Source organism: Oncorhynchus keta, chromosome 18 (genome assembly GCF_023373465.1).
Source record: "Oncorhynchus keta strain PuntledgeMale-10-30-2019 chromosome 18, Oket_V2, whole genome shotgun sequence".
In the NCBI taxonomy this organism is placed as follows: Eukaryota; Metazoa; Chordata; class Actinopteri; order Salmoniformes; family Salmonidae; genus Oncorhynchus; species Oncorhynchus keta.
The window spans coordinates 54,786,326-54,804,795 of record NC_068438.1 but is presented as its reverse complement, the minus strand read 5'-3'; the positions used below and the strand labels follow the sequence as shown (position 1 = coordinate 54,804,795).

Sequence of the window (18,470 nt, the reverse complement as noted above, 5' to 3'; positions counted from 1 at the left end):
AGAACGGCTCACTGAACATTACTCTCTAGCAGAGCTGGTTAGGATGTTATGTTAATCAGGACGTTGGTGACTGCAACTGCTGTCAGATTGTCAGTCAATTCAGAGCGTTTCGCTCTCGGGAGCGTTCAGAGACACTGGACACTCTGGCTGATAGGAAGGGTTGATCTGAACGTTCAAAACAACAGCAGTCAAGAACCCAAGCCAACTGGCTAATATTGGCTAGCTTGCTTACATTGCACAAATGAGAGAACACCCCACTGACCATATTACTCACCCTGCTGTTTTCATGTTATCCTGAGCCTTGGTGACTATAAACATTCGCTGCTGGCAAAATTTAATTAAGCTTTTTTGCAGACGTTTATTGACACCGGCCATTCTACAACCAACTGAGTGGCGCAGCGGTCTACACCACAACATCGCAGTACTAGCTGTGTCACGACAGATCCTGGTTCGATTCCAGGCTGTGGCGCTGACGGCCGCGACCGATAGACCCATGAGGCGCCGCACAATTGGCCCAGCATCATCGGGTTAGGGGAAGGTTTGAGAGATGAACCTGGAGAAGAGTCCCCTAAGCAAGGTGGTCCTGTGGCTCTGTTCACAAACACACCCTACAGAGAGATGAACCTGGAGAAGAGTCCCCTAAGCAAGGTGGTCCTGTGGCTCTGTTCACAAACACAAACAGACCCCACAGAGCCCCAGGGCAGCAACACAATTAGATCATGAGAAAGCAAAAATATAACTATTTAACACACTGTATTTGAACTAGCAAAAGAAATGAGAACTAGAATACTATCTGGCCTTACATAGCCAATACACAGTGGCAGAATACCTGACCACTGTGACTGACCCAAACTTGAGGAAAGCTTTGACTATGTACAGACTCAGTGAGCATAGCCTTGCTATTGAGAAAGGTCGCCGTAGGCAGACCTGGCTCTCAAGAGAAGACAGGCTATGTGCTCACTGCCCACAAAATGAGGTGGAAACTGAGCTGCACTTCCTAACCTCCTAGCCAATGTATGACCATATAAGAGACATATATTTCCCTCAGATTACACAGACCCACCTATAATTTGAAAACAAAACGAAACATTGATAAACTCCCAAAGCTGTTAGGTGAAAGACAACATTGTGCAGTTACAGCAGCAATATGTGTAACCTGTTGTCACGAGAAAAGGGAAACCAGTGGAGCACAAACCCCATTTTAAATATAACAATATTTATTTTCCTTTTCATACATAACCAATTATATTACATTTGAAACGTCTATATTCTTTAAAAAATGTTATTTACTAATGTTTCCATTTTATTCCTCTATCTTCCAATGTAAACATAAAGAGAGAAGTCTGTCTGTCGTGGCAGACATATGTGTGTTTATGAGGGTGGGGGCAGTCAGCATCAAGCCATGCTATATCAATACAGATCAGTCTGTGCCAAGCGGAGCAGACTACAGGGACAGGCAACACGTATAGCCTGGGGCAGTGGAGTAATGTATTGCTCTCTGCTCTCCAGATCTGTCTGTGTGTCTGTCTGTCTGTGTGTCTGTCTGTGTGTCTGTGTGTCTGTGTGTCTGTCTGTCTGTCTGTCTGTCTGTCTGTCTGTCTGTCTGTCTGTCTGTCTGTCTGTCTGTGTGTCTGTCTGTGTGTCTGTCTGTCTCAATTCAATTTCAATTCAAGGGGCTTCATTGGCATGGGAAACATATGTTTACATTGCCAAAGCAAGTGATGTAGATAATAAACTAAAGTGAAATAAACGATATAAAATTAAAACATGAATATGGGTTATAACTGATTAATGTCCTAACATGAATATGGGTTATAACTGATTAATGTCCTAACATGAATATGGGTTATAACTGATTAATGTCATAACATGTATATGGGTTATAACTGATTAATGTCATAACATGAATATGGGTTATAACTGATTAATGTCCTAACATGAATATGGGTTATAACTGATTAATGTCCTACCATGAATATGGGTTATAACTGATTAATGTCCTAACATGAATATGGGTTATAACTGATTAATGTCATAACATGAATATGGGTTATAACTGATTAATGTCCTAACATGAATATGGGTTATAACTGATTAATGTCATAACATGAATATGGGTTATAACTGATTAATGTCCTAACATGAATATGGGTTATAACTGATTAATGTCCTAACATGAATATGGGTTATAACTGATTAATGTCCTAACATGAATATGGGTTATAACTGATTAATGTCCTAACATGAATATGGGTTATAACTGATTAATGTCCTAACATGAATATGGGTTATAACTGATTAATGTCCTAACATGAATATGGGTTATAACTGATTAATGTCATAACATGAATATGGGTTATAACTGATTAATGTCCTAACATGAATATGGGTTATAACTGATTAATGTCCTAACATGAATATGGGTTATAACTGATTAATGTCCTAACATGAATATGGGTTATAACTGATTAATGTCCTAACATGAATATGGGTTATAACTGATTAATGTCCTAACATGTATATGGGTTATAACTGATTAATGTCCTAACATGAATATGGGTTATAACTGATTAATGTCCTAACATGAATATGGGTTATAACTGATTAATGTCCTAACATGAATATGGGTTATAACTGATTAATGTCCTAACATGAATATGGGTTATAACTGATTAATGTCCTAACATGAATATGGGTTATAACTGATTAATGTCCTAACATGTATATGGGTTATAACTGATTAATGTCCTAACATGAATATGGGTTATAACTGATTGTCATAACATGTATATAACATACTATGGTTGTAGTCCTGGTCGTAGTGGTGGTATTAGTCCTGGTTGTGTTCCTGGTATTAGTCCTGGTTGTGTTCCTGGTCGTAGTGGTGGTATTATTCCTGGTTGTATTCCTGGTCGTAGTGGTGGTATTAGTCCTGGTTGTGTTCCTGGTCGTAGTGGTGGTATTAGTCCTGGTTGTGTTCCTGGTATTAGTCCTGGTTGTGTTCCTGGTCGTAGTGGTGGTATTAGTCCTGGTTGTGTTCCTGGTATTAGTCCTGGTTGTGTTCCTGGTCGTAGTGGTGGTATTATTCCTGGTTGTATTCCTGGTTGTAGTGGTGGTATTAGTCCTGGCTGTGTTCCTGGTCGTAGTGGTGGTATTATTCCTGGTTGTATTCCTGGTCGTAGTGCTGGTATTAGTCCTGGCTGTGTTCCTGGTCGTAGTGGTGGTATTATTCCTGGTTGTATTCCTGATCGTAGTGCTGGTATTATTCCTGGTCGTAGTGCTGGTATTATTCCTGGTCGTAGTGGTGGTTGTGTTCCTGGTCGTAGTGGTGGTTGTGTTCTTGGTCGTAGTGCTGGCATTATGCTTAGAGGATGTTTTTCAGCGTCAGGGAGAGTAGTCAGGATCGAGGGAAAGATGAACGGAGCAAAGTGCAGAGAGATCCTTGATGAAAGCCTACTCCAGAGCGCTGAAGTGTTCAGACTGGGGCGAAGGTTCACCTTCCAACAAGACAACGACCCTAAGCACACAGCCAAGATAACACAGGACAGGCTTTGGGACAAATCTCTGAATGTCCTTGAATGACCCAACCAGAGCCCAGATGATCAAAAATCTCCGTAGAGATCTGAATATAGCTGTGCAGAAACACTCCCCATCCAACCTGACAGAGCTTGAGATAATCTGCAGAGAAGAATGGGAAAAACTCACCAAATACAGGTGTGCCAAGCTTGTAGCATCATACCTCTTCCTGCGCCGACAGAGATGGCCGCCTCGCTTCGCGTTCCGAGGAAACTATGCAGTTTTTTGTTTTTTTTAAGTGTTATTTCTTACATTAGTACCCCAGGTCATCTAAGGTTTCATTACATACAGTCGAGAATAACTACTGAATATAAGATCAGCGTCAACTCACCATCAGTACGACCAAGAATATGTTTTTCACGACGCGGATCCTGTGTTCTGCCTTACAAACAGGACAGCGGAATGGATCCCATGCAGCGACCCCAAAAAACGACTCCGAAAAAGAGGGAAACGAGGCGGTCTTCTGGTCAGACTCCGGAGACGGGCACACCGTGCACCACTCCCTGGCATTCTTCTTCTGGACATTGGCCAGTCTCTTGACAACAAGGTTGATGAAATCCGAGCAAGGGTAGCATTCCAGAGGGACATCAGAGACTGTAACGTTCTTTGCTTCACGGAAACATGGCTCACTGGAGAGACGCTATCCGAGGCGGTGCAGCCAACGAAACAGACATCTTTCTGGTAAGAAGAGGGGCGGGGGCGTATGCCTTATGGCTAACGAGACGTGGTGTGAAGAAAGAAACATACAGGAACTCAAATCCTTCTGTTCACCTGATTTAGACCATTTATACAGGCCCCTGGGGATTTTAACAAGGCTAATCTAAGTAAGACTCCCTAAAATGTATCCATATCTTGCGCAGCCAGGAATTCGGATTCCTCACAATCAAATGTAGACCGCATTATCTACCAAGAGAATTCTCTTCGATTATAATCACAGCCGTATATATCCCCCAAGCAGACACATCGATGGCTCTGAACAAACTTTATTTAACTCTTTGCAAACTGGAAACCATTTATCCGGAGGCTGCATTCATTGTAGCTGGGGATTTTAACGAGGCTAATCTGAAAACAAGACTCCCTAAAATGTATCAGCATATCGATTGCGCAACCAGGGGTGGAAAAACCTTGGATCATTGTTACTCTAACTTCCACAGCGACACATATAAGGCCCTGCCTCGACCCCAGGCACCCTGTGCAACTGGGTACTGGACTTCCTGACGGGCCACCCCCAGGTGGTGAGGGTAGGCAACAACATCTCCTCAACACTGGGGCCCCACAAGGGTGCGTTCTGAGCCCTCTCCTGTACTCCCTGTTCACCCACGACTGCGTGGCCACGCACGCCTCCTACTCAATCATCAAGTTTGCGGACGACACAACAGTGGTAGGCTTGATTACCAACAACAACGAGACGGCCTACAGGGAGGAGGTGAGGGCCCTTGGAGTGTGATGTCAGGAAAATAACCTCACACTCAACGTCAACAAAACTAAGGAGATGATTGTGGACTTCAGGAAACAGCAGAGGGAACACCCCCCTTTCCACATCGATGGAACAGTAGTGGAGAGGGTAGCAAGTTTTAAGTTCCTCTGCATACACATCACAGACAAACTGAATTGGTCCACTCACACAGACAGCATCGTGAAGAAGGCGCAGCAGCGCCTCTTCAACCTCAGGAGGCTGAAGAAATTCGGCTTGTCACCAAAAGCACTCACAAACTTCTACAGATGCACAATCGAGAGCATCCTGGCGGGCTGTATCACCGCCTGGTACGGCAAGTGCTCCGCCCTCAACCGTAAGGCTCTCCAGAGGGTAGTGAGGTCTGCACAACGCATTACCGGGGGCAAACTACCTGCCCTCCAGGACATCTACACCACCCGATGTTACAGGAAGGCCATAAAGATCATCAAGGACATCAACCACCCGAACCACTGCCTGTTCACCCCGCTATCATCCAGAAGGCGAGGTCAGTACAGGTGCATCAAAGCTGGGACCGAGAGACTGAAAAACAGCTTCTATCTCAAGGCCATCAGACTGTTAAACAGCCACCACTAACATTGAGTGGCTGCTGCCACACACTGACACTGACTCAACTCCAGCCACTTTAATAATGGGAATTGATGGGAAATGATGTAAATATATCATTAGCCACTTTAAACAATTCTACCTTATATAATGTTACTTACCCTACATTATTCATCTCATATGCATACGTATATACTGTACTCTATATCATCGACTGCATCCTTATGTAATACATGTATCACTAGCCACTTTAACCATGCCACTTTGTTTACATACTCATCTCATATGTATATACTGTACTCGATACCATCTACTGTATGCTGCTCTGTACCATCACTCATTCATATATCTTTATGTACATATTCTTTATCCCCTTACACTGTGTATAAGACAGTAGTTTTGGAATTGTTAGCGAGATTACTTGTTGGTTATTACTGCATTGTCGGAACTAGAAGCACAAGCATTTCGCTACACTCGCATTAACATCTGCTAACCATGTGTATGTGACAAATAAAATTGGATTTGATTTGAAGAAGACTCCAGGCTGTAATCGCTGCCAAAGGTGCTTCAACAAAATACTGAGTAAAGGGTGTGAATACTTATGTAAATGTGATATTTCAGTTCTTAATTTTTATAAAATCTGATATTTTTTTAAAAACCTGTTTTTGCATTGCTTTTTGGGGTATTGTGTGTAGATTGACGAGGAAAAAATATGGACAAAGTCAAGGGGTCTGAACACTTTCCGAATGTCAGGATATCTAACCCTAAATCAGATGGGTAGACTACTAGAGGGACATCAGGACCCTAAATCAGATGGGTAGACTACTAGAGGGACATCAGGACCCTAAATCAGATGGGTAGACTACTAGAGGGACATCAGGACCCTAAATCAGATGGGTAGACTACTAGAGGGACATCAGGACCCTAAATCAGATGGGTAGACTACTAGAGGGACATCAGGACCCTAAATCAGATGGGTAGACTACTAGAGGGACATCAGGACCCTAAATCAGATGGGTAGACTACTAGAGGGACATCAGGACCCTAAATCAGATGGGCAGACTACTAGAGGGACATCAGGACCCTAAATCAGATGGGTAGACTACTAGAGGGACATCAGGACCCTAAATCAGATGGGTAGACTACTAGAGGGACATCAGGACCCTAAATCAGATGGGCAGACTACTAGAGGGATATCAGGACCCTAAATCAGATGGGTAGACTACTAGAGGGACATCAGGACCCTAAATCAGATGGGTAGACTACTAGAGGGACATCAGGACCCTAAATCAGATGGGTAGACTACTAGAGGGACATCAGGACCCTAAATCAGATGGGTAGACTACTAGAGGGATATCAGGACCCTAAATCAGATGGGTAGACTACTAGAGGGACATCAGGACCCTAAATCAGATGGGCAGACTACTAGAGGGACATCAGGACCCTAAATCAGATGGGTAGACTACTAGAGGGACATCAGGACCCTAAATCAGATGGGTAGACTACTAGAGGGACATCAGGACCCTAAACAGATGGGTAGACTACTAGAGGGACATCAGGACCCTAAATCAGATGGGTAGACTACTAGAGGGACATCAGGACCCTAAATCAGATGGGTAGACTACTAGAGGGACATCAGGACCCTAAATCAGATGGGTAGACTACTAGAGGGACATCAGGACCCTAAATCAGATGGGTAGACTACTAGAGGGACATCAGGACCCTAAATCAGATGGGTAGACTACTAGAGGGACATCAGGACCCTAAATCAGATGGGTAGACTACTAGAGGGACATCAGGACCCTAAATCAGATGGGCAGACTACTAGAGGGACATCAGGACCCTAAATCAGATGGGTAGACTACTAGAGGGACATCAGGACCCTAAATCAGATGGGTAGACTACTAGAGGGACATCAGGACCCTAAATCAGATGGGTAGACTACTAGAGGGACATCAGGACCCTAAATCAGATGGTTAGACTACTAGAGGGACATCAGGACCCTAAATCAGATGGGTAGACTACTAGAGGGACATCAGGACCCTAAATCAGATGGGTAGACTACTAGAGGGACATCAGGACCCTAAATCAGATGGGTAGACTACTAGAGGGACATCACGACCCTAAATCAGATGGGCAGACTACTAGAGGGATATCAGGACCCTAAATCAGATGGGCAGACTACTAGAGGGACATCAGGACCCTAAATCAGATGGGTAGACTACTAGAGGGACATCAGGACCCTAAATCAGATGGGCAGACTACTAGAGGGACATCAGGACCCTAAATCAGATGGGTAGACTACTAGAGGGACATCAGGACCCTAAATCAGATGGGCAGACTACTAGAGGGACATCAGGACCCTAAATCAGATGGGTAGACTACTAGAGGGACATCAGGACCCTAAATCAGATGGGCAGACTACTAGAGGGACATCAGGACCCTAAATCAGATGGGTAGACTACTAGAGGGACATCACGACCCTAAATCAGATGGGTAGACTACTAGAGGGACATCAGGACCCTAAATCAGATGGGTAGACTACTAGAGGGACATCAGGACCCTAAATCACTAAACCACATACAGAGCTTTCGGAAAGTATTCAGACCCCTTGACTCGTTCCACATTTTGCTACGTTACTTATTCTAAAATGGATTAAATAAAAACTAATCCTCATCAATCTACACACAATACCCCATAATAGCAAAATGAAAACACCATACCTTATTTACATAAGTAGTCAGACCGTTTGCTAAGAGATTCGATATTGAGCTCAGGTGCATCCTGTTTTCATTGATCATCCTTTGAGATGTTTCTAACAACATCAAATCAACTGTTATTGGTCACATACACATGGTTAGCAGATGTTATTGTGAGTGAAATGCTAATGTTTCTAGATCCAATAGTACAGTTTCTAACAGGTTATAGTAGGGACACATTTAATATTCAGAGGTGGAAACTGAAAATGATTAACGGGAATATATGCAAATGATTATTGTTTAAATTATTAATTAATTTATTTAAATGTAGATGTTTTTTGCATTGGATATATTTACCATATCATATGGAGACAGAAACATAAACCTTTTACCTCATCAGAAGTCGACATAATTGCAAATTATTAAATCCTTCCAATAGAAATGTAAAAAAACGAATTGAACATTAATTAAATGAGTTGACTCTTCACATGGGATGATTTCACTGAACAACAACAGAAAGGGAATCTTGAATGATCCATCACATCTCCTAAAAACGTTTTCAACATACATACATTTCTAGACTAAAGCTTTGGTTGTCTACCACTTCTACTGTTTTCCTGACACCACACTCCGAGTGCCCTCACCTCCTCCCTGTACGCTGTCTCGTCATTGTTGGTAATCAAGCCGTTGTGTCATCTGCAAACTTGATGATTGAGTTGGAGGCGTGCGTGGCCACGCAGTCGTGGGTGAACAGGGAGTACAGGAGAGGGCTGAGAACGCACCCTTGTGGGGCCCCAGTGTTGAGGATCAGTGGGCTGGAGATGTTGTTTCCTACCTTCACCACCTGGGGGCGGCCCGTCAGAAGTCCAGGACCTAGATGCACAGGGCGGGGTCGAGACCCAGGGTCTCGAGCTTGATGACGAGTTTGGAGGGTACTATGGTTTTAAATGCTGAGCTGTAGTCAATGAACAGCATTCTTACATAGGTATTCCTCTTGTCCAGATGGGATAAGGCAGTGGGCAGTGTGATGGCGATTGTATCGTCTGTGGACCTATTGGGGCGGTAAGCAAATTGAAGTGGGTCTAGGGTGTCCGGTAAGATGGAGGTGATATGGAGGATGGAGGTGACTAGTCTCTCAAAGCACTTCATGATGACAGAAGTGAGCACTACGGGGCGATAGTCATTTAGTTCTGTTACCTTAGCGTTCTTGGCAACAGGAACAATGGTGGCCATCTTCAAGCATGTGGGGACAGCAGAATGAGATAGGGATTGATTGACTATGTCCGTAAACACACCAGCCAGCTGATCTGCACATGCTCGGAGGACACGGCCATCTCTAGCCTTGCGAGGGTTAACATGTTTAAATGTTTTACTCAGGTCAGCCACGGAGAAGGAGAGCCCACAGTCCTTGGTATCAAGACGTCCGCGTCAGGACTTTATTTTTGTAGTCCGTGATCGTCTGTAGACCCTGCCACTTACGTCTTGTGTTTGAGCCGTTGAATTGCGACTCCACTTTGTCTCTATACTGATGCTTTGCTTGTTTGATTGCCTTACTGAGGGAATAACTACACTGTTTGTAGTCGGCCATGTTTCCAGTTCCCTTGCCATGATTAAATGGGTGGTACGTGCTTTCAGTTTTACGCAAATGTTGTCATCAATCCCACGGTTTATGGTTAGGGAAGGTTTTCATGGTTACAACATCTTATATACACTTCCTTATAAACTCGCTCACCGAGTCAGCGTAGACGTCAATGTTATTGTCTGAGGCTACCCGGAACATATCCCAGTCCACACGATCGGAACAATTTTGAAGCGTGGCTCCAAATTGGTGAGACCAGCATTGGATAGACCTATACATGGGTGCTTCCTGTTATAGTTTCTGCCTATAGGAGGGGAGCAACAAGATGGAGTCATGGTCCGATTTGCCAAAAGGAAGGCGGGAGAGGGCCTTGTGTGCATCACGGAAGTTAGAGTAGCAACGGTCCAGAATGCTACTGGCTCGTGTCGCGCATTTGATATGCTGGTAGAATTTAGGGAGCCTTGTTCTCAGATTAGCTTTGTTAAAATCCACAATACATGCAGCCTCAGGACAACAACAAAAAATCCAGTTTGCATAAAGTCCAGTGAAGATCCTTGATGGCCGTCTTGGTATGCGCTTGCGAGGGGATATACATGGCTGTGACAATAACCGAGGAAAGTTCTCTTGGGAGATAATATGGTCAGCATTTGATTGTGAGGAATTCTAGGACAGGTGAACAAAAAGGACTTGAGTTCCTGTATGTTGTTATGATTACACCATGTGTCGTTAATCATGAAGCGTACACCCCCGCCCTTCTTACCAGAGAGATGTTTGTTCCTGTCGGTGCGATGCACTGAAAATCCCGTTGGCTGTACGGACTCTGACAGCATGTCCCCAGATAACCATGTCTCCGTGAAACAGTGTATGTTACAATCCCGGATCTCTCTTTGGAAAGCAACTCTTGCCCTAATTTCGTCAACTTTGTTAAAAAAGGAACTGGACATTAGCGAGTAATATACTCGGAAGTGGTGGGTGTTGTGCGGGCATCCGAAGCCTCATTAGAAGACTGCTCCAGCACCATCTCCTCCGATGGCGTTGGTTTGGTTGGAATCACTTCAAATGCCCTGGGAGGTGCGGACAAAATATGACATATATTATTATTCCTGGTCGTATTCCTGGTCGTAGCGCTGGTTGTATTCCTGGTATTACTCCTGGTCATAGCACTGGTTGTATTCCTGGTGGTAGTGCTGGTATTATTCCTGGTCGTAGTGCTGGTATTATTCCTGGTCGTAGTGCTGGTTGTATTCCTGGTATTATTCCTGGTCGTATTGCTGGTTGTATTCCTGGTATTACTCATGGTCATAGTGCTGGTTGTATTCCTGGTCGTAGTGCTGGTATTATTCCTGGTCGTAGTGCCGGTATTATTCCTGGTATTATTCCTGGTCGTAGTGGTGGTTGTATTCCTGGTCGTAGTGCTGGTTGTATTCCTGGTCGTAGTGCTGGTTGTATTCCTGGTCGTAGTGCTGGTCATAGTTCTGGTCGTATTCCTGGTCGTAGTCCTGGTTGTATTTCTGGTCGTAGTCCTGGTATTATTCCTGGTTGTAGTGCTGGTCTTATTCCTGGTCACATTCCTGGTCGTAGTGCTGGTCGTATTCCTGGTCGTAGTCCTGGTCGTATTCCTGGTCGTAGTCCTGGTCGTAGTGCTGGTCGTAGTTCTGGTAGAGTTCCTGGTCGTAGTCCTGGTATTATTCCTGGTTGTAATCCTGGTATTATTCCTGGTCGTAGTCCTTGTTGTAGTGCTAGTATTATTCCTGGTCGTAGTCCTTGTTGTAGTGCTAGTATTATTCCTGGTCGTAGTGCTGGTATTATTCCTGGTCGTAGTCCTGGTATTATTCCTGGTTGTAGTGCTGGTCTTATTCCTGGTCGTAATCCTGGTTGTAGTGCTAGTATTATTCCTGGTCGTAGTGCTGGTATTATTCCTGGTCGTAGTGGTGGTTGTGTTCCTGGTCGTAGTGCTGGTTGTGCTAGTAAATTGACATCTCTCTGATATCCGATATTTCTTTCCAGCTGTATCTAATAACACTTAAGGTTTTCTGGGCCACAATATAACGTCCCAGCATGGAGATATCATATTGCTGATGTACTGTTCTCTACCTGCCGTTTTGACAATGAGGCAAAAGTGATCCGATTAGAGAATGTAGGAGGAAGGAGAGAGGGTGATCAAGAGAGACCCAGAAAACAACCCCTAACCTACTGCACCTCAGATATAAAACAACCCCTAATCTACTGCACTTTAGATATAACAACCCCTAATCTACTGGACCTTAGATATAACAACCCCTAACCTACTGCACCTCAGATATACCTCAGATTTCTAGACCTATCGGCTGCCTTCAGATACTGTGAACCATCAGATCCTCCTCTCCACCCTCTCCGAGTTGGGCATCTCCGCGCTGCCCACGCACCTCAGATTGCGTCCTACCTGACAGATATAAAACAACTCCTAATCAGGTGGCGTGGCGAAATCTGTCTCCTCACCACGCGCTCTCACCACTGGTGTCCTCCAGGGCTCTGTTCTAGGCCCTCTCCTATTCTCAGCTATACACCAAGTCACTTGGCTCTGTCATAACCTCACATGGTCTCTCCTATCATTGCTATGCAGAACGACACACAATTAATCTTCTCCTTTCCCCCTTCTGAAGACCAGGTGGCAACCCCTAATCGCATCTCTACATGTCTGGCAGACATATCAGTGTGGATGCACCTCGGATCACCAACCCAACCTACTGAACCTCGGCATATAACAACTGCTCTTCCTGCACCTTAGAAGGACTGCCCGTTCCATGATCTCGCCATCACGGTTGACAACTCCATTGTGATATAACCTCCTCCCAGAGCGCTAGAACCTAACCTACTGCGTGATATAACAACCCCTGTCGTTCTCAACTATCATCACCTCAGGCGGTGGCCCGTTCCTGTAGATTCATGCTCTACAACATCCACCTCAGATAAAACAACCCTGCCTCACACAGGAATAACGGCGCAGGTCTGCACCTAATATAACCAGGCACTTGTCATCTCCCGTCTAGATATACTGCAACTACGCTGTTGGCTGGGCTCCCTGCCTGTGCCATTAAACCCCTACAACTCATCCAGATATAAAACAACCCCTAACAGCCCTCTGGTGTTCAACCTTCCCAAGTTCTCTCACGTCACCCCGCTCCTCTGCTCTTTCCACTGGCTTCCAGTTAAAGCTAACCATCCGCTACAAGACCATGGTGCTTGCCTACGGAGCTGTGAGGGGAACGGCACCTCAGTACCTCCAGGCTCTGATATAACAGGCCCTACACCCAAACAAGGGCACTGCGTTCATCCACCTCTGGCCTGCTCAACCTCCCTACCACTGAGGAAGTACAGTTCCCCTCAGCCCAGTCAAAACTGTTCAACTGCTCTGGCCCCCAATGGTGGAACAAACTCCCTCACTGCACCTCCAGGACAGCGGAGTCAATCACCACCTTCCGGAGACACCTGAAACCCCACCTCTTTAAGGAATACCTAGGCTAGGATAAGTAATCCTTCTCACCCCCTAAAAACCATTTAGATGCACTATTGTAAAGTGGCTGTTCCACTGGATGTCATAAGGTGAATGCACCAATTTGTAACCCGCTCTGGATAAGAGTGTCTGCTAAATGACTTAAATGTAAATATATAACAACCCCTAACCTACTGCACCTCAGATATAAAACAACCCCTAATCTACTGCACCTCAGATATAACAACCCCTAATCTACTGCACCTCAGATATAACAACCCCTAATCTACTGCACCTCAGATATAAAACAACCCCTAATCTACTGCACCTCAGATATAAAACAACCCCTAATCTACTGCACCTTAGATATAACAACCCCTAATCTACTGCACCTCAGATATAAAACAAGACTCCTAGGTGGGTGGGGCTAAGCGCTGGGTGGGGCTAAGCGCTGGGTGTAGGTTCAGGGGTCATAGTATATATCGTATTTGTTCTGCTCTGACTGGTTGAACCAACCAGGTTAAAGGTTAAGTAGGATTCAGGGGTCAGAGGTCAGGGGTACGTACCGTGGTTGTTCTGCACTGACTGGTTGAACCAACCAGGTTAAAGGTTAAGTAGGATTCAGGGGTCAGAGGTCAGGGGTACGTACCGTGGTTGTTCTGCTCTGACTGGTTGAAGCCACACAGCTGACAGATGGAGCGAACCCACTTGTTCATCTCCTCCTCGGTCTCTGCCACCAGGTAAAAGGTACGCTCTGACGTCTTGATGTCGAACACGAAGCTATCCTGAAACTCCTTCCTCTTGAAGGTCAGCCCAGCGTCCACCTGCTCACAGCAATGCAGGTCGATGATCCGGATGGGCTTCTTAGAGCGGTCGTTCTTATAGTACTCCAGGACGTCAGGGTCGCCAGACATACGACCACTACACAGGATGAACCAACGCTTTTTCCACGCCTGGAAACTCCTTCCTCTTGAAGAAGAAGAAGAACCTGAAGAAGAAGAAGAAGAAGGAAGGGAAGAAGAAGAACTCCAGAAGAAGAAGTCGAAGAAGAAGGGGAACAAGGAAGAACCAAGAACGAAGAAGAAGAAGAAGAAAGAAGAAGAAGAAGAAGAAGAAGAAGAAGAAGAAGAAGAAGAAGAAGAAGAAGAAGAAGAAGAAGAAGAAGAAGAAGAAGAAGAGGAAGAAGAAGAAGAAGAAGAAGAAGAAGAAGAAGAAGAAGAAGAAGAAGAAAAAAAAAACAGGGCGTCAACAAATTATGTAACCGTGGAAACACACAAACAACTCGCTGTGTGTGATCACAAACCGTACCGGCCCTCAGTTCAAAAAGTCAATATCAGACCAACTTCAACAAGTCATGTAGTCAACGGTGATTCCCCTGAAGAATGACTGTCTGTGTCTGTTCCCACAGTCCGTTCCCGTGGTTACGGTGTAGCGTAAGACCCAGTTGAACAACAGTTTGGGGAGTTAACTCTGATCAAACACACAGATTGAGATCAGAGGCAGAGTTGCTGGTTGGGGGAGGCGTCATTGAGGCAGGTGTTACTCTCCCCCCAATGTATTTCCTGTGCTGCTCATATCCCTCAGAGAGTAGACACACACACACACACACACACACACACCCTCTGTGACAGCTTCACTCCAGCAAACACACCTGCAAGGGGCCGGGCTCCTCCCTACCACAAAAGTGACTGACAGCTGGACAAGCCAATAAGAATCTAGCTAAACGTGGATGTCCAAGGGAGTGCAGCCGAGGGAAAGTCCTCTCAGGCGGTGATAAAAACAAAGGCCATCATGAAGCAAATATTACCAATACAATGTTATGGACACCTGTAGCCTGGACACCGAGACAATGTTATGGACACCTGTAGCCTGGACACAGAGACAATGTTATGGACACCTGTAGCCTGGACACAGAGACAATGTTATGGACACCTGTAGCCTGGACACAGAGACAATGTTATGGACACCTGTAGCCTGGACACCGAGACAATGTTATGGACACCTGTAGCCTGGACACAGAGACAATGTTATGGACACCTGTAGCCTGGACACAGAGACAATGTTATGGACACCTGTAGCCTGGACACAGAGACAGACACCATGTTATGGACACCTGTAGGACACACTGACTCTGTACCGGTACCCCCTGTATATAGCCTCCACATTGACTCTGTACCGTAATACCCTGTATATAGCCTCCACATTGACTCTGTACCGGTACCCCCTGTATACAGCCTCCACATTGACTCTGTACCGGTACCCCCTGTATATAGCCTCCACATTGACTCTGTACCGGTACCCCCTGTATATAGCCTCCACATTGACTCTGTACTGGTACCCCCTGTATATAGCCTCCACATTGACTCTGTACTGGTACCCCCTGTATATAGCCTCCACATTGACTCTGTACCGGTACCCCCTGTATATAGTCTCCACATTGACTCTGTACCGGTACCCCCTGTATATAGCCTCCACATTGACTCTGTACCGGTACCCCCTGTATATAGCCTCCACATTGACTCTGTACCGGTACCCCCTGTATATAGCCTCCACATTGACTCTGTACCGTAATACCCTGTATATAGCCTCCACATTGACTCTGTACCGTAATACCCTGTATATAGCCTCCACATTGACTCTGTACCGTAACACCCTGTATATAGCCTCCACATTGACTCTGTACCGGTACCCCCTGTATATAGCCTCCACATTGACTCTGTACCGTAACACCCTGTATATAGCCTCACTGCTGTTATTTTACTGCTATTCTTTAATTACTTGTTATGTTTATTCTTTTTTCAAATCTATTTATTTGTATTTTTTTACTTAACCCTTATTTTTCTTAATCATCTCACAGTAAGGACTACCTACACCTGTTGTATTTGGCTCATGTGACAAATAAAATTTGATTTGATGACCAAAGAAAATTATTATCTCGGGAGGTAATGCGGTCGACAGTGGTGAGGTATTCCAGATCAGGATCTTGTACGTTACCAAACAACTGAGTTGTTAATCATGAACAAAACCCCTCTGCCTTTTTCCCCAAAGAGTTCTTTCTTCCGCGCGATGGACGGAAACCCCACTGGGTGAATAAACGGAGACAAATATATCCGGAGAGAGCCATGACTCTATACGTTTGTTACAGTCTCAACTTTCCATAGAGTGGTCCTATTAGTTTGTGGGCCAAACCATTTGGGCTCCAAAGACATTTTTGTGACTAGAACCGATTTTCGGGATGTCTCATGGACTGGCAAAAAGCTGTAGCTCAGCCACCTTCCACAGCAGATGTCGAAGGCCGATATCGGCAGATGTCGAAGGCCGATATCGGCAGATGTCGAAGGCCGATACCGGCAGATGTCGAAGGCCGATATCGGCAGATGTCGAAGGCCGATACCGGCAGATGTCGAAGGCCGATATCGGCAGATGTCGAAGGCCGATATCGGCAGATGTTGAAGGCCGATACTGGCAGATGCTGTGGATTGAGATGCAGCCCATACAAAAAAAACAACAAAAAAAATCTATCAATCTATTAATTAATAATCAATATTAAATTGACAGATTTTGTTGGGGATTCTTTATTATGTTACTTAGATCAACTAACTATCCTCTCAAAGCACTTCATGATCACAGAAGTAAGTGCTACGGGGTGATAGTCATTTAGTTCAGTTACTTTCACTTTCTTGGGCACAGGAACAATGGTGGACAACAGACTGGGATATGCTCTGAGGCACAGGAACAATGGTGGACAACAGACTGGGATATGTTCTGAGGCACAGGAACAATGGTGGACAACAGACTGGGATATGCTCTGAGGCACAGGAACAATGATGGACAACAGACTGGGATATGCTCTGAGGCACAGGAACAATGGTGGACAACAGACTGGGATATGTTCTGAGGCACAGGAACAATGGTGGACTACAGACTGGGATATGTTCTGAGGCACAGGAACAATGGTGGACTACAGACTGGGATATGCCCTGAGGCACAGGAACAATGGTGGACAACAGACTGGGATATGCCCTGAGGCACAGGAACAATGGTGGACTACAGACTGGGATATGCCCTGAGGCACAGGAACAATGGTGGACAACAGACTGGGATATGCTCTGAGGCACAGGAACAATGGTGGACAACAGACTGGGATATGCTCTGAGGCACAGGAACAATGGTGGACAACAGACTGGGATATGCTCTGAGGCACAGGAACAATGGTGGACTACAGACTGGGATATGCTCTGAGGCACAGGAACAATGGTGGACAACAGACTGGGATATGTTCTGAGGCACAGGGACAATGGTGGACAACAGACCCTGGGACATGTTCTGAGGCACAGGAACAATGATGGACAACAGACTGGGATATGCTCTGAGGCACAGGAACAATGGTGGACAACAGACTGGGATATGCTCTGAGGCACAGGAACAATGGTGGACAACAGACTGGGATATGCTCTGAGGCACAGGAACAATGGTGGACTACAGACTGGGATATGCTCTGAGGCACAGGAACAATGGTGGACAACAGACTGGGATATGTTCTGAGGCACAGGAACAATGGTGGACAACAGACTGGGATATGTTCTGAGGCACAGGAACAATGGTGGACTACAGACTGGGATATGCTCTGAGGCACAGGAACAATGGTGGACAACAGACTGGGATATGCTCTGAGGCACAGGAACAATGGTGGACAACAGACTGGGACATGTTCTGAGGCACAGGGACAATGGTGGACAACAGACTGGGATATGCCCTGAGGCACAGGAACAATGATGGACAACAGACTGGGACATGTTCTGAGGCACAGGAACAATGGTGGACAACAGACTGGGATATGCCCTGAGGCACAGGAACAATGATGGACAACAGACTGGGATATGCCCTGAGGCACAGGAACAATGGTGGACAACAGACTGGGATATGCTCTGAGGCACAGGAACAATGGTGGACAACAGACTGGGATATGTTCTGAGGCACAGGAACAATGGTGGACTACAGACTGGGATATGCTCTGAGGCACAGGAACAATGGTGGACTACAGACTGGGATATGCTCTGAGGCACAGGAACAATGGTGGACAACAGACTGGGATATGTTCTGAGGCACAGGGACAATGGTGGA

At 45.4% G+C, this 18,470-nt stretch overlaps 1 protein-coding gene across 4 annotated transcripts in view; it reads right to left on the bottom strand.

Moving 5' to 3' along the window:
• gab2 (GRB2-associated binding protein 2) overlaps positions 1–14,293 on the bottom strand; it is a 117,357-nt gene extending 103,064 nt beyond the window's left edge. For all 4 annotated transcript variants that reach the window (XR_008068986.1, XM_052468719.1, XM_052468720.1 and 1 more), the window contains exon 1: positions 13,996–14,293. Coding sequence is in view for 3 of the 4 variants with exons in the window: in XM_052468719.1 (XP_052324679.1) it covers positions 13,996–14,260 (265 nt within the window). In the remaining variant the exon portion in view is untranslated. The remainder of the gene's footprint in view (positions 1–13,995) is intronic.
• Positions 14,294–18,470: the final 4,177 nt, after the last annotated feature.